This window comes from Myotis myotis, unplaced genomic scaffold (assembly GCF_014108235.1).
Source record: "Myotis myotis isolate mMyoMyo1 unplaced genomic scaffold, mMyoMyo1.p scaffold_m19_p_2, whole genome shotgun sequence".
NCBI lineage: Eukaryota > Metazoa > Chordata > Mammalia > Chiroptera > Vespertilionidae > Myotis > Myotis myotis.
The window spans coordinates 43,304,772-43,326,934 of record NW_023416324.1 but is presented as its reverse complement, the minus strand read 5'-3'; the positions used below and the strand labels follow the sequence as shown (position 1 = coordinate 43,326,934).

At 40.6% G+C, this 22,163-nt stretch overlaps 1 protein-coding gene across 5 annotated transcripts; it reads right to left on the bottom strand.

Annotated features, from left to right (window-relative positions):
* Window positions 1-1,176: 1,176 nt before the first annotated feature.
* USP1 (ubiquitin specific peptidase 1) lies at window positions 1,177-15,033 on the bottom strand. Of its 5 annotated transcripts, XM_036352896.1 has the most exons (10): window positions 14,369-15,030; window positions 13,304-13,361; window positions 11,791-12,032; window positions 9,590-9,710; window positions 8,641-8,745; window positions 7,912-8,072; window positions 5,581-6,266; window positions 4,709-4,879; window positions 3,450-3,651; window positions 1,177-2,652 (listed from the first exon to the last, which is right to left on the bottom strand). In XM_036352896.1, the coding sequence occupies exons 3-10, from the start codon at window positions 11,961-11,963 to the stop codon at window positions 1,920-1,922; spliced, it is 2,352 nt and encodes a 783-aa protein (XP_036208789.1). In that variant the 5' UTR covers window positions 11,964-12,032; window positions 13,304-13,361; window positions 14,369-15,030; the 3' UTR covers window positions 1,177-1,919. The 5 variants fall into 5 exon arrangements, with proteins under 5 accessions (XP_036208789.1, XP_036208788.1, XP_036208790.1 ...); XM_036352895.1 differs by lacking the exon at window positions 13,304-13,361; XM_036352897.1 differs by lacking the exons at window positions 8,641-8,745; window positions 13,304-13,361 and having other exon boundaries at window positions 14,369-15,033.
* Between the last annotated feature and the right edge of the window lie 7,130 nt (window positions 15,034-22,163).

The following is a 22,163-nucleotide window of genomic DNA, read 5'->3' as shown; positions in this document are numbered from 1 at the left end:
AAATATATTTGGGGACAAAGGATCCAGATGGACAATAAGGCAAGGCAGGAATGTAAATTCTTTAAAACAAAAAAGGTAACATATACTTTACTATGGGTGCGGAAAGGAGGTAGATAAAAAGGGAGAGGATATTAAACCCCTAGGTCATTTCTCATTAGGTTGCATTTATGTAAAAGTTTGAATAGTTTCAAAGAAATCTGTGACATCAAGAGCTTTAAAATCTATGATTTAATTAGCACGCATTACTGATTATTTTCTGACTTAATTCAGAAGAGGCTTTCTCTTACCCTTAAGATATCAACACTTGGTAACTTACCATGAACTCCCAATTTTCTTTTAAACTTTCTCATATCAGGAACCTCTGCTAGTGGTTCTTAACCTTGGCTGCTCCTTAAGTATTGGAGGCCTAGAACTACTCCATCAGAAGCTTATGGGTAGTGTTCAGGGCTGTTTCTTTTTAAGAGTTCTATTAGTGGTTCCTATTTCATCAGATAATGTTCATAGCTGTTTCTTAAACAGTTCCATTAGTGATTCTGAATGTAGATCGAGGTGAGAGCCATGACTTTTTATATAACACCATCTTATGGAAGAATTTAAGACATTATTTATCTATGTAACTAATTTATTAGTTGACAGGTACTCTTATTTGTTGAAATGGGGTAAAAGTGTTATTCCAATAGTGTATATTCTTTAGAATTATTTTTAAATACCAAACGTGTCTTTTAACAAGTCATAAGATAATTGACCACTTACCAACTTAATATACTATATTTAAAATGAAAATTTAACCAGGTTTTTGTGTGTGCCCAAAGCATCATCTTAAGTTCTCCAGTTCTGGATTCCATAAAGTTGTATGTCTACTTTAAAGGACTACCTACAATTTTTAAGTATGACAACTTAGATGGACTAATAAGTAAGCACAATTTGAATTATCCTACTTCCAAGTTTCTTCATTCCAACAGTCAAAAATATTAAGTATTAAAGATAATTGCCTGTTTACTCTCTTCTCTGAATGTGTGTAATGTATATATATGTGTATATATACATACACACACACACACATATATATATGTATATATACTAGTATACATACATTCTGTTCTTTAAGAGAATCCAGCTATATTTATAGTAAAAATAAGCAAGTTAAAAAAAAAAACACACAAGCATTTGTATACATAGTTTTTAAGCATTTAAAATTTTATTGACCTTATTTTTTAAAAAAGTTAAACTTAAGGTCACACCTCTAAGTTTGATATACTATATACAGATCGTGCAGAATATGACTATGAAGAGATACAAATTAGTCCATGCCCAAAAAGATTTACTAAAGAATCATCTTCATAAATACATATAAAATTCTTGTGAAGATAAGACTGTCCAGGTTTTCTGAGACACTTTCAAAGCAACCCAAGGCACAAAATGTACACACCATTGTGAATACATACATATTCCAGACTTTGTGCCTCTAATACAGCCCATCAAAGATTTGGCTTCATGACTTATAAAACTAAATGTACTGAAATGATATTCTGCTTCTTAGCTGAAAAACCACAGGACCTATAAACATGTAATTACTCCAAAATATGGAGATACAAATACAAGCACTTTATTTTAAAAAGCGAACACAAAAAAGGTGTAAATTGAAAAGTGTTTAAATGCTTCCATTTTGGATAATTCAATTAAGAACCTATACAAGTTTTTTCCCAGAGCTAATACATCACTAGTCTCTACTACAGAAAATGAATTCTAAAAATTAACATGGTTTTCAGTAATTCAAATTTCACTATACAAAAACCTAGAGACCAATAGTATCCAATAGCTTCAAAAGATAAGCTATTCTTTTTGATGTAATCAACGTTATCAATGTTTGTCTGGGTCTGTTTTTATATATATATATACACATAAGGAAAACGTACACTCTATAGTTTCTTATAAAATAGCAAATAAGGAGTAGATGTAGGAGATGTAGAAGGGGAAAGAGAATTTAAAAAGTCCTTCTCTTCAGTAACTTTTACTTCAGAATCATCAAAAAGCAACCACTTCCCCTCATACTCCTTTAAGCTTTGCACTACATATGAAATTTTGTTCTCGAATCCACCAATGTTAATGCCTGTTTGGTCACTGGATTCCTTGTTCCTATCAGATTCATGCGTCCCATTAGTAATGTTAGTCTCAGAATTTCTATTTTCAGCAAATGCTGTACTGGTACCTTTGTCAGGATTAGCTACTTTGTTGTATAGCTCATAATCTGCTTTGCTCTTTTGTCCTCCAAGAAGTCCAATAGCTTCTACATTTTTTTTGTTCAAAACTTTACTTGGCTGTGTGTTTCCATTGACTCTAATTGACACTTCATCATCGTAATTTTCAGCCATACCCCTTGCTTCCTCCTCATTCAGTGGTTCTGGCTTACTCATTTCACACAACTGGTCAAGCACAAAATTTCCCTTATCTAGTTCTAAACTGTTAAGGTCTGTGACTTTAACAGAAGCAGTGTAGTGCCCACTACTAATTGTAATGCCACTATGCATCACAACTGCAAATAATCCATAGCTGTCATTGGTTGGCTTTGTACTCCATTCTTCTAGTGACAGTTTGAGAGGTGTCAGTAAAGGAGTGTTGATCTTGGAAAGTCCACCACCGTAACAATCAAACCTTTGGAAGAAAAATAAAATAAGGTTTTCTGCTATTCCACTTTATATTTTTTATATACCCAATGTGAAACCAACTAAGAGTCTGAATGAACCCTTAAAATTTAGTGTTCCTATGAGTAAACACAAAATAATAAAAAAGACCCCAACTTATGTACTTAAAATATTTCCACAAAGAAAAATATTGAAAATGCTAATTAATATTTAAGTGTTTCTGTGAAGGCTCAAGGCATCCCTCCCACCCCCCCAGTTAAGTAAATGAAAGGATCATGTCGTTCTTCTGGCACAAAATAAAGTATATGGAGAGTTACTGGGAAGCTCTCATACTAATTTGAAAAATTCATTGATATAAAAAGGAATAAAATCTACGACATGTATACATGTCAGAAAAGTCAGACTATTCAAAATGCAACTAATATTTTTATACTTTAATTGCTTTTAGATATTTAAATTTTCAACTATATAAGAATCAAATTGTTCAGATTCATTTGATTTCCTGGCTTACCTTAAAACTAAATAATTTTGCCTTTTTTCTCCCCTTATAAAAACCTTACTGTATATAAAATTTGTTCTCTGCTTTCATCAATTCAACTATATTTGATAAGGAATGAAAAGGTGTGAAGAAATCAGAATATGTATTCATACTGATGCATTTTTACAGGGAAACTTAAGAGAACAAACTTTTTAAGGCAATCTTTATAAATTACTTCATTTCAGTAGTTTATATTATACTATTTTGAACAGAACTTCTCTTATATATCAGCTCATTTTCTTCATATAGCTTTTATTTATAATACTCACTCCAAGCCACTAGCAGCAAAACACTTCAAATGAATGGTTATAACTTCAGGCATTTTGTCAAACAAAAGACTTCGTTCAGCTTCAGTATAATGATGGCAATTTTCACAGAAATATTTATCTTCTCCTACAATCCTCTCCACTGAAGCAAATTGTGAAATTGCCCACCTCAGGGTCTTCATTTCTGTTTTTGGCTCTGGAGAAACTACATAAGAGAATCCTTTCACTCACAAATGAAAAATCTGTCCAACATTTAAAAGTTAAACCACTAAGTTCTATGTTCAAAATTAGCATGCAATTTCAACTTACTAATCCTTCCAATAATAAAGACAATAACTAGTTTCAGAAACTCTATCATAAAGTTCTCCCTCAACTGTGCACGTCCTTTAAATACTTGTATTTGATCAGCATTTGCTAGAGACAGAAAGAATATGACAGAAAAACCTAGTCTCTGACTCATTATAAGACAGACTTTAGTTTATATTTAACACATTGTATGCGGGAAAGATATTTATACGTTTTACTTACACGTTTTACGTTGACTGGTAGTAGAGCGCGGGACACGTATTAATACGTTTCTTATAGACTAGCGGTAGAATGCGGGTAACGTATAAATACATAAACTAAAGTTATCGTAATTTTACTGAACGTTGCCATTTGCGCAAAAAATTAGCAAAAATGGCCCATGCCACCTGTTAGCGTGCGATAAAAACTACCCGCAAACTATGTGTTAACTAGAGGCCTGATGCACGAAATTCATACAAGGGGCTCAGCCCTCACAGTTGCAGCCCCAGCTTCCTCCAGAAGGTCGTCCGGAAGGATGTCCGGCTGTCTGGTCTAATTAGCATATTATGCTTTTAATATTATAGAAGGTAGCCAATTTCCAATATCTGAGCAAGTAAATCAGTCTCATGATCATTTCTTGTTACATTTCCATGCTTTTTGTGGTTTATACTAGACAAAACAATGGCTCAAATATTGTGTTAAAAATATCCTCGGTAGCTCTGAGAAATTCAGGTACCCAAATGTTAACTTACAAAAGCATTTCATTTTCTCATTATACTCTACACATCAAAATAAAGGTTCCACAATTTTCCAAATGCTAACTATTGACAAGTGAAGCTATATAAGCAGAAAGATATTATACAAAAGACACGAAAAAAATAACTGCTCAATAATTATGCAAGCTATTTACTATACTGCTTATTGAAGAAGACTGTAATTATTTCATGGTCCTTACAAATACTCCAGTTTTTGCTTACTTTCAGAACTCTCCTCTACTTTAGAAAGCTCATCTTCTTGTACTGGCACACTGATGTCTTGAAAATCTTCTCTTCTTTCTGTTAAACTTTCACATTCTAAACAACGAGTTCTTAATACCAGCTGACCTTGAAATAACTTCTCTACAAGCTCAAAACCAATTTGCTCTGTGCCTAAAACAAAAACAGGAAAATATAAGTCTATATATATTAATTTTTCAGCATAGCCCAAGTAACCAATATTCATTTAAAGCATATGTGAATAAAAAGGCTGATTTTCAAATCTCAACCTGCTTATTAGCATTAAAAGGTGCCTTATTCATGAAATGTAAATTCTATAAAGGTAGTTTAGAATATGAATTACTGTTCTCTAAATAAAGGAAGTCACAACTGTGTCTTCATAATTCCCACCCCCTAGAGAGTAACTCTAAAATAAAGATGACACTTGGTAAAGCCATAACCACATCAATACTGGTTTCCCTGAGAGCTGTAGATCTGGAAGAAGGTAGGCAGAAATCCAGTCCAAGCATGATGCATCTACTTAGTTCTCTACTTTAAAACTGAATTACACTAAATACAATACCTTTCGTGTGTTTGTCAAATATTGCTTATATAAAGGGGTAAAGTATACTCTTCCTGTTAAAATTTATTGAACTCCCTTATTTTATAATCCATAAACTAACATTACCTTAAGATTGAGATTTATACACACGAAACATAGCAGTGCTTAAAACACCACAGTACAAAGTATTAAATTTTTCTTTAATTTAAACAAAACGTCAGCCAGATTTATATTGTACATATATCTAAGAGAATAATTCCAATTCTGCAACTATTAACCTGCCTATCAATGTCAAAGAATAAATTATACTGACCTTTGTTTATGGGCTTAACTTCATTATCATTAATGGACTTAACATTATTTCCTGGAGATTCAAGTCCACAGCCATTAATTGTGTTATCGTTTTCACACTTCCCAGGGTCCTCTTCAAGATCATATTCATTTTCTTTAGATTGTCCTTTGGATCCTTGGTTTATTTTCCCCAAACTACAGAATTTAGAAAGGATGCTGGGTTGCTTAGTTGCAGACTTTAACCAACTTATTTTAACTTTTGATTTCTTCTGTGAGGGTCTTGCACTCTCATTTTCAGGAATGTGCTTAGTGACTATTTTAGGAGGAATCTCTAATATATCACCTGTAGCTTTTCTTTTTGATCTGGTTTGTCTCTGGTTCTCTTCCAATGACTGGTGTTCCTTGGATACCTTAACTTTTTTCTTCATGTTACCAAATTCAGTGTCACTTTTTCTCTTCCCATTTCCTTTTGGGAGTTTTTCTTTATAGTCTTCAGCATGCCCCATATTGTCCATCTCTGTGCTATTAACCCCATTAATTGCCTCTCTCTGATTAGGTTTTTCTTCTACCTTGTTGGTTAATTCTGCCACATTTTTTACTTCTTCTTTTTTTAGGAGTTGGCATGTTTCTTGAATGTTTCCCAAAATACACTGTAATACTTCCTGTGCATCATGCTGTAGATATCCTTCATACATAGGGTTGAGTTCCCTATTAAAAAAATATATATATTTCCCATTTCATATATTATGCTTATCAAGAATACAAGTAAGAAAACTTTCCTATATAGAAACTAGAGGCCCGATGCACGGAATTCCTGGACTCAGGGTGGGTTCGGGGGGAGGGGGGGTGTCCCTCAGCCGAGCCTGCGCCCTCTCATAGTCTGGGAGCCCTTGCTCCTTATTGCCCTCTTGCTCGCTGCTCCTTAGCGCTGCCACGGAGGTTGGAGAGGCTCCTGCTCGCCAGCTGTGAGCCCGGCTTCTGGCTGAGCGATGCTCCCCCTGTGGGAGCACAATGACCACCATGGGGCAGCTCCTGCATTGAGCGTCTGCCCCCTGGTGGTCAGTGTGCATCATAACGACCGGTCATTCTGCCATTTGGTTGATTTGCATATTAGCCTTTTATTATATAGGATGATTTAATATTTATAGGGATATCATAGCTTTATTTTTTTAATTTTAATATTTTTTAAAAATTCCTCACCCAAGAATATGCTTTCACTGAGTTTTAGAGCAAGGAAGGGGGAGAGAGTAAGAGAAACGTCCATGTGAGAGAAAAACATGAATCAGTTGCCTCTCATATGCACCCCAACTGGGAATCAAACCTGTAACCTTTTGATGTATGGAATGACTCTCTAATCAAATGATCCACCCAGCCAGGGCCATAACTTTATTTTTTAAATCTAAAAGCATTCATTCAGCTACAAATGTGAAACTTTCAAACTAATTCTTAGCCCTAGCTGGTTTGGCTCAGTTGATAGAGCGTCGGCCTATGGACTGAAGGGTCCCGGGTTCGATTCTGGTCAAGGGCACATACTTGGATTGTGGGCTCTATCCCCTGTAGGGTGGTGTGCAGGAGGCAGCCAATCAGTGATTCTCTCTCATCATTGATGTTTCTATCTCCCTTCCTCTCTAAAGTCAATACAAATACATTTTTTTTAAATAATAAATATACTTTTTAAAAAATTGCTCTTATTCATTATGCTACACTGCCTGTTAAACATATAGCAATGTATTACATCTAGGTCTATTCCTAAACCAAATGAGTAGATCATTTTTTAAAAGGCTTAACCTATAACATTTTAAATAAAGCTCTTTTATATATGGGATAAAGTTTTATTTTTAAAGACAATACTACAAAGAGATCTAATCCAGTTAACAGCTCTCTTCTAAGTACACACAACAACAAAAAATATTTGTAATTTATATTTCGTATGCATATTCTGAATACAAACCTACAATTCATAATCTGAAATCTTTAAGACAAAATATGTTTCGGTATTCGGATCTTTTCAGATTAAAAAAGACAGTATGACACATAAGTAAAATATATATCACCAACATAAGGGACACTATAAGCAAACACATTACTATTTCTATTTTAAAATATGTATGGATCTTATTACAGGTAAATATGAATAAAGACTATAAACTCATATACATTTGGGTTTAATGAGTTTAATACCAAACTTATTAAAAGTGTTCCAGTTTTTGGAGTCTCTGGGATAATAAGGACTATAAAAATGTAGTTTCTGTTTTCTTTGCCCTTTATTACACCCCCATTTGTTCATGTATCACTCTCCTCCAAGGAAAGCAGTAACTAAATTAGAATCCTAAAATTATATTATAGGCTATACCTGAGTGTGTTAAGTAATCGTCTTGGCTGAGTAGCAAGTTCATCAGTGTATTTTTCTGGATTTAAAAGAAAACTAGCCTGAAGCTGTTCAACTGAAATGATTAAGGACTGTAAACTGCATATTAGTTCATAACTTGCCAAAGAATCTTCTTTACAATTTCCCTGTCAACAAAGAAATAAACAAATTAGTATTATTTATGAACAAATTAAGTACCTTCCCCCTTGTCTTTGTCTCACTAGACAAAACTAGTTTTTCTAAATTTAATTTCATCATAGCAGTAATTTTATGGAGGTATACAAATAAACTTTTAAAATTTTTTTTTTTATTTATTATGTGGATAATGGTTTTCTAATTATGTAAGTCAACAGTTCCTTTAATTAAATTTTAAAAGTGAGTCAATTGGAAAAACAATGAGTGACAGGTGATACAAAGGTATGATAAATTGTGATGGTGGGTATACAAATGACAATGTTTATTGGTAAACAATAAATTAAAGGCCTGGAGAAGACTTAGTAAATGGGAATAATCTAGCTAGCTACCCTACAAGAATGACAAATAATTCCCTTTCTGACTGTAAACTACTAAGAAATTTAATTCTAAGTTATAGTTTAACTGAGAAATAATCTTTGTATCCCCCTCCCAAATCCTCTGTGCATCTAATTACTTTATTATGAAGCAAGTGAGTTTCCATTAATTCACTTTTTATATTTAGTTATTTTGATGTTTTACCTTCTCTTTTTGATTGGCTTCATCTTTAAGAGCTTCCTTCTTCCTTGAAATAATATTAAATAAGTGCTTCACTCCAGATTTAAACCCAGGACAAAAATATAATACCTATAAAAAGTGAAATTGTCTGAGTGTTTACTGAACAAACAACAATAGTATAGTGTTTAACATTATTCAAAAATTATGCTTTTTTAAGTAGCGCACTTTAAAATGTGCATTACTGAAAATTCTGAGATTATGATTTGTGTCAAAAAAATTGTTCTTGCCCTAGCCAGTTTGGCTCAGTGGAAGAGTGTCGGGCCTGCAGACTGAAGGGTCCCGGATTTGATTCTGGTCAAGGGCACATATCTCGGTTGTGGGCTCGATCCCTGGCCGACTGGGGCCCTGCAGGAGGCAGCCAATCCATGTGTCTCTCTCACATCAGTGTTTCTACGTCTCTGTCCCTACCTTCCCCTTCCTCTCTCTCTAAAAACCAATGGAAAAACATCTTCAGGTGAGAATTAACAACAACAAATTTGTTCTCTATTTCATCATTGTAGCCCACTCTCTTCCTTCACTGGCAATAAAGCATTGAGCCTGAGCAGATAGTGCTAAGACTTATGGTTTTAAGAATACAACATAAAACAGACATGGTTCCAAGGGTTAAATACATATCACCATAGCACCAGGAATTGAGAGAAAAACTAAACATCTGGCATCTTTCCACTTAAGGTCTACTCAACTATGCTCTCCCAATTTTAATGCATCACTTTCTCTTACCCCAAGGAAGGTTATAACATACAACTTAGAATCATTATTCTTATTGTAGCCCATTCCAGTTTATTTACAATCAAAGGCAAAGGTAGTATGGACAATTAAAATACTCTAATAATCTGAAATTCTCAGAAGCATTAAATGTTCTATCATTCTTTGCCTACTAAGGTTTTATTATATATCAAAATTGTCAACTTACCTGAAGTATACTATTAAGATAACAAGTATTGCCGAGATTATTTAGCCCCACAAATGGTAACAAGTTTTCTCTCTTCTCACAATTCATAGGTGAGGACTGTGCCGCAGGAACAACTTGATCACTATTAAGTATAGAGGGGAGAAGAAAGATATAATGAAATAGTATCTTAAAGAAACAAAGCAGAAATATTACTTCCCTAGATTTAGTCTTTTCCCAAAAGTTATATGATCTGAAACCATATGGATTTTACTCAAATGACATTTTAAGAAAATATGCAGAAGTGAAAAATTTGCTGTACACCAGAATACAAATTTTACAAGCACTTTAAAATTATTACAATTAAGATACCTCAAAGTTAATTCCATCAAGAGGCTATTAATCCTATTTTACAGATCAGAAAATAGTAATTCGTAGTGATTTGTTAAGCCATCATGACACTTTTATCAAGTACTGCTGACTCTTGAACAATGCAGGGTGTGTGTTTAGGGGTGTGAGAGGTGGGTAGAAGTACTGACCTCTCCCCATGCATGGTTGGAAATTTCCCTATAGCTTTGACTCCCCCAAAACTTAACTATTCATAGCCTACCAGAAGCCTTACTGAAAACAAAAACAGTCAATCAACATATTTTGTACGTTACATGTATTATAAACTGTAGTCTTATAATAAAGCAGCGGTTCTCAACCTGTGGGTCGTGACCCCTTTGGGGGTCGAACGACCCTTTCACAGGGGTCGCCTAAGACCATCGGAAAACACATATATAATTACATATTGTTTTTGTGATTTACCACTATGCTTTAATTATGTTCAATTTGTAACAATGAAATTGGGGGTCACCACAACATGAGGAACTGTATTAAAGGGTCACGGCATTAGGAAGGTTGAGAACCACTGTAATAAACTAGAGAAAAGAAAAATGTTGAGAAAATACATTTACGGTATTTATTGAAAAACAGCCCGGTACACATGGACCCACATAATTTAAACCCATGTTCAAGGATCAATTGCAGTTTAACTCTGAATAGAAACCTGGGAATAGCTTGACTATGACAATATTTGGGAGAGGCTTCACTAAGAAGTCAGATTCTATTAATAAAAGAGGAGCCCTAGCCAGGTTGGCCTGTGGACTGAAGGGTCCTGGGTTCAATTCCAGTCAAGGGCACATAACTGGGTTGCAGGCTCGATTCCCCATCTCCAGCATGTGTGGGAGGCAACCAATTAATGTATCTCTCTCACATCAATGTTTCTTTGTCTCCCTCCCTTCCACTGTCTCTAAAAATCAATGGAAAAATATCCTCAGGTGAGGATTAACAACGCCCCCCCCCCAAAAAAAAAATAAAAGAGGAAAAAGAGTCTATGAAGAGAATTACACATCTGTCCCTCACTTAAAATGAATTAAGTTTATAACTTTAACAAGCATTAGGTCATTATAGCATTTTTATTTTATAGCTGCTATTACTCTGGCACCCCAAAGTATTTATAGGCATGAATGCTGGTAAACAAAAGCTTCACACACAACCTCCTAAACTGATTATTGGTTAATATTACGAAATTACACATAAAACCAAATCTACTTTAGTCATACAGCAGAGTGCCTATCTGTTGAATGGAGAGCTGGTGTAGACTCCAACTGGAGCAACTATTGATGGAATAAAGTATTTCATTTTGTTCTGATCTCCTTTTAGTCACCAAAGGATTTTTATCAAAAGCATTTGTTTTTAATTTTATTTAAAATAAATTTGCCATTGTACATCTCCAACAGGTTTGCTAATTCACATATCAGGTATGACTATAAGTAAAGTTTAAATATCTCAGGTAACTGTCAAGTACAGTATTCTTAAAAAAATCACCCATTTATTTACCCTTACACTAACCGTGTTATACTACAAAACAAACACGTTTACATTAAAAGCAGTGTTAGTGGATAAATATTTCTGCCAGTTAGTCAAATTGGCTGAACACAATGTATATTGAGTTAACATGGAAGTGATCCCTGAAGGGAACCACCACTAGTTTTGCTATTTCCACCATATACTGTTAGACTTGTCTCACAAATATGTGTGGGTGGTGGTGGTTGTTTTTTTTGTTTGTTTTTGCCTCTATGGACTATCAGGTAGGAATGTCTGAAGATACTGACTTAATTTCCCCAGTTTTTTGTTGATGTAGAATTTTAAAAGTACAGAAATATACTTACGATACCTACATTTCAGATCCTCTATAATCAGAAGAAACCTTTTCTTCATTTTCTTGAGAATCTGTGAAATCCAAGGCTCTCTTAGTTTCCTTTTTCTGAAAAAACTTCAAGGAAAGTCTGTTTTTCTTTGATGGACTACCTCTTGAAAGCCCATTACTTTCATTAGGTATGACACCAGGCATTTTTTCTTCAAATACCAAAGAGTTGACAAATACTGATTTATATACGGACGTTATAATCACCAATCATATCTGTGAATCACAAAAAGTTTTCAGTCAATAAACTGCACTCTGCTGCAGTCAATAAAATAAAATTTGAAAAATTTACTAAGGAATAATTACTAATTAGAACGTCATATTTGAAAACCTAATGCCTGGCAATAATAAGTGCTCAATGTTCTATTGCTTGCCATTTGTCCTAGCTTTCTTACCCAACAAAACTATCCGATAGCTCCACCGGTGTGGCTCAGTGACTGAGCATGGACCCACGCACCAGGAGTCCTGGTTCCGGTCCTGGTCAGGCACATGCCCAGATTGTGGGTTCAGTCCCCAGTAGGGGGCGTGCAGGAGGCAGCCAATCATTGATTCTCTCTCACCATTTATGTTTCTATCTCTCTCTCCCTCTCCCTTCCTCTCTCGAAAATCAATAAAAACATTTTTTTTAAGAAGCGGAGAAATAATATTTTTTTAGCCTGCTATTAGAGTAAGGGTCACCTCACAAAAGACCTCATTTTAGTAGACCTACAGTAGATTAATAAGTAAAACCTTAATCTTTATTATTAATTCACTCAGAAAATATTGACTGAGCAACTACCATCTCTAATTTACAAAGTAGAGAGTGGGAAACAGGGATGAATGGAAAATCAAAGGATGCTGGAATAAGTTTTCCTTCCAAGGTCTTTTCTACTTACTAATATGGACACATGAAATAAAGTCTCTAAAAAGTACCTTTAAAATGCAATTTGAATACAAGAAAAGGCAAAGACCTGGTGTTGTTATACCTAAAAACTAGAGTGAAAAGTAACAGAACAAATCAAAGTTGGGATAAGTGAGCAACTTCGTGTATATAACATTCTTATGCACTATGACTAGACGCAATATAGTACTAATTTTCCAAACATTTGTTAAAGTATACATGTTTTAAAAAAATAATGCTTTATGTAGGGGAAAAAAAAGGGTGATTTGTTTTGCCTTTTGCTATTTTTCTTCCCAGTTTTAAAGTAAAACTTCTAGGTTAAAAAATGGCACTACTGCGGTGAAAGCCTGAGGGTAGGGTGGGTGGGGACGGGAGGGGGGAGGAGGAAGTCAATGGGGTTTGGAAAAGAGGACAACTGTAATACTTTCAACAATAAAGATTTTTAAAAAATAAATAAAAGCACTATTTGTGGTAGTTACTTTATATGTTAATCCTATTTGTCATTAGGATATCTGGAGGTGGGGGAGATTACCTAAGAGAAATTATTTAGAAACCAGCAACTTTCCAATATAGATACAGAGTAATACCACGAACTAACAAAACTCACTCGAATTCCATCTTTCCCGAGCATTTCACTGGATGCTTCTGATGTGGGAATTCACGCACTGAAATCGGCAGTGAAACCGCATTTCTGAGACTGAGCTCAGGAATGTGGAAAGCTGCCCCGCTTCCCCACCCCCTCCTCCACCGGAGGCTCCCGATGAACCGCGCCGGAGTGACAGCCCGCCCGCGGGTGTCGGCCCTCCAGCACCCGAGGTTGAAAAGAGCCGCAGACACTGGGCTCTGAGAAACGGAGGAACCGGGCTTCACAGAAAAGCTCATCACGCCGCTGAAATAACGGATTACCAATCAGTCCTGGCTCCCTCCAAGTCCTACTAAACACCTAACACTAATGAGAATATAACATCTCTTGCTCTTGGCTTTCCTTAAAACTGGGGGTTGTTACGTAAAAAAATAAGTCTCTCTCGTAAGTCTCAATCAAATTTCATAGAAAACACAATGAATCGAGCATTAAATGTTCCTCAACAAATGACAGCGTTGACCACTCGGTCCCATTAGTTTTAAAAGTTCTTTCCTCTATCAAATGACGCGACTCAATTCCAATTTTTCAAGAAAAATGCAAAACCATAACACCTCCGACCGAGGTTTAAGGCACGGGGCGTCCTAAACACTTACTTCTAAGGAAAAGGAAGACACGCTCGCTGCGCGTAACCCCTAGTTACCCCAGGACCAGCAAGGGGCTCCCCTACGCCGCTCCGCTCCACGAGCGGGCACCCGGGGAAGGACGTCGAGACGGTGTGGCGGCCGGTGCCCGTCCCAGCACCGGGCACGGCGGGGGCCGGCCCGCGGCGGAACCACCGCTCCCGGCCCCCACGCCCGCGGGGACGGCCAATGTGCGCCCAGCCCGCACCTGCTCTCCCGAGTACTGCCGCGGCAGGAGGGGGCGCCCCGCCCGGCGCCCACGGGGCAGCTCCGCCCCGGGCGCAGCACCACCACGGCCCTGGGGTCTCGCCCGCGCACCGACGCCGGCGTCCCAGGGCAGCCCCGCTCCGGAGCCGGCCCCACTTGCGTCGCGCCCGGCAACGGCCTCTCCCCGCCAGGCCCTCCTTACCTGGTCATGGCCCCCAGCGAGGTCCGCGGCGGTGACGCCGGCCGGTCCAACCGGGACGAGTGTGGGTGCGACCGTGGAGACCTGGTCCCGAGCCCGCGGAGTCCCCCGACCCAAGAAAAAGCTGGACAGATCGCCCTCCCCGCGGGGGAGTGACCATTCGCTTTCAGGAGCGGGAGCCCGGGCCGCCGCTTGGTCCTGCCTCGCGCCGGCACCAACTACATCCCCGGAGCGGCGCCCGCCGCGCCTGCCCCGGGACGGGAAGGAGCGCAGAGAAGCAGTCCCGCTGGCGAAGTGCCTCAACCGCTAGGGTCGTCCCCACTCCACCACCGAGGGGAACTTGGCGCGTTTTCCTCCGTCTCAGGACCCCCGTGCTTTAGCCTCCGCCCGCGCCAGCGCTGCGATTGGAGGGTGGTGCCCTTCGAAAATGCCGGCTGTAGTCCCCTCGAGGCAGAGACGAGAAAGGCAGGAGCCGCCTCGCGACCGCCACTAGCCCCCTGGTACGCACGTGCGCAGGAATCAGCGGGAACGGTAGTTCCCCCAAGACCGTAACGGGCTCTGCAGTTTCAAACAGCGCAGGCACCGGCGCGGGCAGCTCACGCGGGTCCTCGCGGAGGGCGCGCGCGAGGCGCCGGAGGCCGGGCTGGCGCGCTCGAGCCTCACACCTCCCTGCCCCCCCGCCCCCGCCCTGCTTTAACCATTGGTGCGCGCGAGTGGCCCCTGAAAGGCGTACGGGTCGGGAGACGGGACAGAGAGGAGGTGGGACGGGCTCCTTCGCGGAGATGGAGCCGCCAGGTGCTCAAATCCACCAATCCGTGAACACGCCCCGACCTGGCTCCCTCCGCCAGCCGCCGGTCGAAAGGAGCCAATCAGAAGTACCCAGACAAAGAGCCCCCTGGGTGGGCGGGGGAAGGAAGTCCAGCCAATACCAAGAAGAAAGGATTAACCAATGTCACCCCAATACATTCAATAAAAATAAAACTTAAAAAAAAAAAGGAGGGCTCCAGCCAATCACTGCCGGACATACAGAGTTTTTCAGGAGCTGCTCGCCTCCAACCGCTCTCATTGGCGCTCGAGGGCGCGCTTCGCTGCCGACTGTTAGGATTGTGCGGGGCGCTTTGTGGGTCCTCCCGGCCGCCGAGGGTGCGGCTTCCGGCGCAGGGCCCTCGCCGCAGGCCCCTCCCCCTTCCTCGCGTGCACGCTCGGGCGGGGTTTCCAGGGAAACTGGTTTCAGAAAATGGCTGCCCCGCTCCCTCTTCGCGGGGCGTCAGGGGCAGGTTCTCCTTGCCGTCGCAGCCCCGGCCCAGGCCGGTCCAGTAACAACAAGGGCTGACGTGGATGAACCGTGCATCCTCAGTAGGACACTGTAGCGCTCCTTCCTCAGTTCCCCCACTCTTTTCCGCCTGTTTACCCCTTCCCTGCGGGGCAAGGAAACAAAATAGCATTTTATGGCTAGGCTCTGGCGGCGGGAGCTGCGAAGGATGCCTGCGCGAGCCCCTGCGAAAGGGCGCAGACACGGCGAGGCCGGCCTCACCTGGGTTTTGCTTGCTTCTGTGTTTGCTGCTTTGTGAGCTGCAATTAAGCGGGATGAGTTCAGACTCAGGTCGCTTAATCAAGCAGGGCTTGGCGCTTACTGTGTGCCAGGCTTATATGTAGAGATCATTTTTAAAAATCCTCACCCAAGGATATTTTCCATTGCTTTTTAGGGAGAGTGGAAGAAAGAGGGAAAGACTAAGAGAAACATCCACGTGAGAGAAACACAGATGGGTTGTCTACAGCAGGAGCCCTGACCAGAGCCCCCAGGGGAGGCACCTGCAGCCAAGACGCTGCCCTTGACCAGGATTGAACCCGGGACCCTTTGGTCCGCAGGCGGATGCTCTGTCCACTGAGCCAACGTGGCTACGGCTGCGCCAGGCATTTTTCACGGCGCTAGGCATGCGGTGTACATGCATTCCCTGCGCTGAAGGAGCCTGACATTGTGGGCGGGGGCCTGAGTTAGGCTGAAATGATACTATGTGAATGACAGGGGAAGGAGAGGAAAGTGTCGTCTTAGACAGGATAGTCTGGAAAGACCTCTTTGCGTTGATATTTGAGCAGAGAATGAAGATGGAGGGAGCCTTGGAGGAACCCAAGGGGAGGATGGTCCCGCAGAACAGCAAGTGCGTGGCGCCTGGGAAAGAAGCGGAGGCCAGGACGTTTAGAGCACAGGCAGCCTGGGTGAGGAGGTTGTGGTGTTGTAATGTACCCTGCGAATCACAGAAGGACGCCTCAAGAAGTCAAATTAAAGAGTCACATTTATTGCAATCCGGGACTATGAGGGGCCATTCCCCAAATCTCATAGTAACAAGATGGTCACAGCTCCAAGGTTATATAGGCAAAAAAGTCACAAAGGTATTGATTACATCCCAGGGTTTGGAATGAGGAACCTGGTTCGCAAAAAAGCAGTTTACAGAAGCAGAAACAGCATGTTATCTAAATTACAGTTTTGGGTCTAGAGCCCTCTGACCTTGGGATAACTGTGCTGTCCTTCCCAGGTAAAGGAAAATGTGCTTTCTAAGACCACTATGACCACAACCCATGGGATAGTCACATTACAGTCAATAAGGCATTTAATCGAATGGGATGATTTATATAATTCAGAAAATCAAAATAACCTGCCCATTCTTAAAGCAAATAGGTACATAAGCCAAACAGCAGGGTTAAACTACAGTTTCTACCTGAGATGATTGCTACCATACTTCAGTGGGAAATAGGATTATTTGTGACATGGCGGGGCTCTGATTAAGCCGGGTAGAGATGGAAGCCATTGGATGGTTTTTCGATGGAGGGTGGAATGATTTGTAAAGTGGTGGATAGACAATTGAGCTTAAAAAGTGCAAGCAGGAAGGTCAGCTAGGAGGCTATTTCAGTAGTTCAGGGACTAAAGCATGGTGGCTTGGAAAAAGCTGGTAGCAGAGAGACTGTAAGAATGGTTGGATTCAGAATACATTTTGAAGTAGAGCCACCAGGATCTGCTGATGAATTGTTTAAAAAAAGCGGGGGGATGGGGGGGGGGGAGGATTACAATATTTTTTTTTTTTTTGAACCAAAGCAACTGGACCATGGTTGGTTATTGCTAAAATGAAGATCATTGGAGATCTAGGGGGTTTGATGGGAGGGGCCATTCTTCTTAGACTTTAAGATTGAGATGCCTATTTTACATGCAAATAGAGATGTTGAACCAGCTGATACCAATTTTGGAGCTCAATGGATCAATTAGATTAGGGGATATAAATTTGGGAGGACCAAATGGTATTTTAAACCTTGAGTCTACGAGAAATCACTTAGAATTATAATATTCATTCTAAAAAATCTGCAGGGGGTTGATTATCCTTGCCAAGCCAGGAGTCCTGAATCTATATAACGTCCCCTTAATTTGCCTATCTTAGCCATCCCCCAAAAAAATTTTAAAATGAAACTTAAAAAGCTTTGAATCATTGAATTTATATTTTTTTAAAAAACCACTGTGATCTCTAAACTTTCTAAAGAGAAGTTAATTCTGCTATCATGTGGTAAAATGGGCTCAAACCTAGTGTTTTACTATACTTTCAAGGGATTTGAGAGAAGAAGCAACCCAACTCATTTTGAGGCCAGTATAATGGTGATGCCCAAAATAGATAAGGACAGAATTAGAAAATATAACAATGTCAGTCTTTTCAAAAAAAATATTGTTGAAAGTATTGCATATGTCTCCCCCCCCTTGTCCCCTTCTAGCCTGTCCCACCCACCACTACCACCCCCGCCTTCACCACCCTATTGTCTGTGTCCATGGGTTATACATGCATACAAAGATGTTGATCTCTTCCCACCCCCCATCCCCCCACCCCGCACCTTTCCTCTGAGGTACCACAGTCTGTTCTATGCTTCTATGTCTCTGGACCTATTTTGTTCATCAGTTTATTTTGTTCATTAGATTCCACATATGAGTGAAATCATGTGATTCTTGTCTTTTTCTGACTGGCTTATTTCACTTAGAATAATACTCTCCATGTCCCTTCATGCTATCTCAAAGGGTAAGAGATCCTTCTTTTTTTATTGCTGCATAGTATCCCATGGTGTAAATGTACCACAGCTTTTTTATCCACTCATCTACTGATGGGCACTCGGGCTGTTTCCAGATCTGAGCTACTGTAATAGGTCAGTCTTTAGTTTGACATTGTGTACCATGGCCTGATGTGTCTCTTTCTCTCATACTAGCAAAATCATTGCTACTTTCAAACTCTACTAGGATGGATAACCAATTCTGATTTCCTATTCTAATTTTCCCAATTCTAGTTTTTCTATCACCATTGAGATCCTGTTGTCTTATAGCCACTATTCTTCCCATCAGGGTTCACAGAGAGAATAGAATCCATTCCACCTGGCCTAAGTATAAAGGGCATTGAATACTTGGGAGTGTTGATTAAATAAACTCTAAGTTTCTGTGTTCAGAACTGAGTCCCAAAGTCTCACAAAGCCAGGCCATCAAGAGAACAATGACTTTCCTATGATCAGGGAATGATGATTTCTGATTTGTGTTGCTCCTGCAATTGCCTTGGAAACCACCACCATCAGAAAGCTGCTTGTGTTGCCAGTGCTGTGCCCACTGTGATCTACACCAGCACAAGTAATGTACGTCCTAAAGCCTGCCCGTCAGGGCCCACAGAACTAGTGGCTGGATGCCTAGACTTTGCTAATGTCCCTTCAGAAATACCAAACTTGCTTACCACAACAGCGGAAGCCCATGGATGCAGATCCAGCTTGGTGTATCTCTGGCACTATAATTCACCAAAAATTTAAAGGGTTTCTAATCCTTTTGCTTTCCGTCAGTTCTGTGTGGGAGAAATTACAGCTGCAGTTCTTGCCTAGATACCATTTTTAAGCCCAAAGACTATTTACTTATTTATTTAATCTTATTGTTGAAAGTCCCTAACACTCTGATCTTTTCTGGCTTCTGCGTGCTGAGCAGCTACCTCACTCTTAATGAGAGCTAACTTGGGGGCACCTGAAACAATGGGCTTTAACAGATTGACAGCATTGCTAGCCCATATTGTCAACTCTATGGCTGAGTGGCAGGCATATTTCTTTCCAAGGCTTTTCACAGTTCACAGGCACTGTTTCTTTGATTTGGAGGTGGAGAAATAGTTGGTTGTTTTTTTTTTTATATAATAATGCTGGGGTTTTTTTTTTTAACATATTTTTATTGATTTTAGAGAGGAAGGGAGAGGGATAGTGAGAGATAGAAACATCAATGATGAGAGAGAATCATCGATCAGCTGCCTCCTGCACGCCCCCTACTGGGGATCGAGTCCACAACCCAGGCATGTGCCCTTGGCTGGAATCGAACCCGGGACCCTTTAGTCCGCAGGCCGACGCTCTATCCACTGAGCCAAACCGGCCAGGGCGAAATAGTTGGTTTTCATCAGCCCTTTAAGACTCCAAATTCTGGGACTCTTTTTTTCTTTTTAAAAAATATGTTTTTTAAAGCTCAATATTTTTTAAAACTTATATTTATTGTTAAAAGTATTATAGATGTCCCTCCTTCCCCCCATCCCCACCCCCCATTGACCCCTTCCACTCTGCTCTGCTCCCACATCCTACCCAGGCCTTCACTGCTCTATCATCTGTGTCCATGGGTTATGTCATTGGTTTATTGATTTTTTAGAGGAGGGGGGGAAGAGCGGGAGAGGAAGAAACATCAGTGAGAGAGAAACATTGATCAGCTGCCTCCTGCTTGCCCCCTACTGTCGATCAAGCCCGAAACCCAGGCATGTGCCCTGACTGGGAATCCTCTTGGTGAATGGGATAACACTCAACCAACTGAGCCATACTGGCCAGACTGAGACTCTTAATCCACTTAGTTATAGACAGAGTACCCCCCTTAGCAAAGCTGTATTCCTTCCCATATCTACTTGTAGGTCAGCTAGTGCTGGCCTAATTTCTCATAGAACTTTGCTAAAAGTGGCAAGAAAAAGCCAGTAAATACCAAGTTTATAAATCTTTCCAATTATCTCCCTTCATGCGACAAATATCTTGCAACTGGACATCAAAGGTCACCAGTTTTTCATCTGGCAATATCTGAGTCTGCCCAAATGCTTCCACTAAGCCAACATGACATTTTTTTTAAGGTTATTCTATGTACATCGTGAATCTATAGTCTTCTGGCCACTAGACCTATAATAGGGTTAAGTCATAGTATTACCTACCTACTTGGGAGGTGCTGTGCCTGATAATGGAGGTAAAAGACTATTCCCAAAAAAAGATGCAAGACCTATTAGGGGCAGAGATAGAATATTGTGGAAAAAAGCACTTGAGAGAACCAAGATGGCAGCATAGGTTAACGCCGGAGTTTGCTGCTTTGAACAACTACTTCAAAAGTGAAACTAAAAGACGGAACGGACATCACTCAGAACCACAGGAACGCTGGCTGAGTGGAAGTCCTACAACTAGGAGGAAAGAGAAATGCATACGGACACTCAGAGGAGGCGCAGTGCTAAAGTCAAATTCTGAGGTGCGGAGTGCGCGGAGCAGGCTGGTGGCGGAGGGCGTGGTTGGCGTTTTCAATCGGGAGGGAGTCGCAGACTCTGAGCTCCAGATACAGGCGAGTCTTTAGGGACCCAGACTCAAACGGGAGAAGCGGGACTGTCTGGCTTCGGTCAGAGAGCGAGTGCAGCTTTCTCTCCGAGGTTTGCAGCGGGTGCTGGGACTCAGAGAGGCAGAGCCCCTGGGGACAGGCCTGAGAGCTGCCATAACTGCTCTCTCCGGCCCACCCTGTTGATCCTGTGTGACCCGCCCCGCCCAAGCCCTGCACAGAGGCATTTGCCGGATAGCCTCAGGCAAAGGCTAGATTAGCACCTCCCTAGAGGACAGAAGTTCTCTCACTGCAGACACAGCTGATTCTCACAGCCAGTTGGTCTGGAGGTCAAACCCAACCTGGTATTAGCTACAACAATCAAGGCTTAACTACAAGACTGCGCACAAAGACCACTAGGGGGTGCACCAAGAAAGCGTAACAAAATGCGGAGACAAAGAAACAGGACAAAATTGTCAATGGAAGATATAGAGTTCAGAACCACACTTTTAAGGCCTCTCAAGAACTGTTTAGAAGCCGCCGATAAACTTAATGAGATCTACAAGAAAACAAATGAGACCCTCGATGTTATGATGGGGAACCAACTAGAAATTAAGCATACACCGACTGAAATAAAGACTACTATACAGACTCCCAACAGCAGACCAGAGGAGCGCAAGAATCAAGTCAATGATTTGAACTGCAAGGAAGCAAAAAACACCCAACCAGAGGGGCGGAATGAAAAAAGAATCCAAAAATGCGAGGATAGTGTAAGGAACCTCTGGGACAGCTTCAAGCGTACCAACATCAGAATTATAGGGGTGCCAGAAGATGAGAGAGAGCAAGATATTGAAAACCTATTTGAAGAAATAATGGCAGAAAACTTCCCCCACCTGGTGAAAGAAATGGACTTACAGGTCCAAGAAGCGCGGAGAACCCCAAACAAAAGGAATCCAAAGAGGACCACACCAAGACACATCATAATTAAAATGCCAAGAGCAAAAGACAAAGAGAGAATCTTAAAAGCAGCAAGAGAAAGAAACTCAGTTACCTACAAGGGAATACCCATATGACTGTCAGCTGATTTCTCAACAGAAACTTTGCAGGCCAGAAGGGAGTGGCAAGAAATATTCAAAGTGATGAATACCAAGAACCTACAACCAAGATTACTTTATCCAGCAAAGCTATCATTCAGAATTGAAGGTCAGA

Coding starts and splice junctions, on each gene's coding strand:
- USP1 (XM_036352896.1), bottom strand. CDS start 11,963: ATGCCTGGTGTCATACCTAATGAAAGTAATGGGCTTTCAAGAGGTAGT. Junction 8,073..8,640: donor AAGCCAATCAAAAAGAGAAG/GTAAAACATCAA, acceptor CTTTGTTGACAG/GGAAATTGTAAAGAAGATTC. Junction 4,880..5,580: donor AGTTAAGCCCATAAACAAAG/GTCAGTATAATT, acceptor TTTTTGTTTTAG/GCACAGAGCAAATTGGTTTT.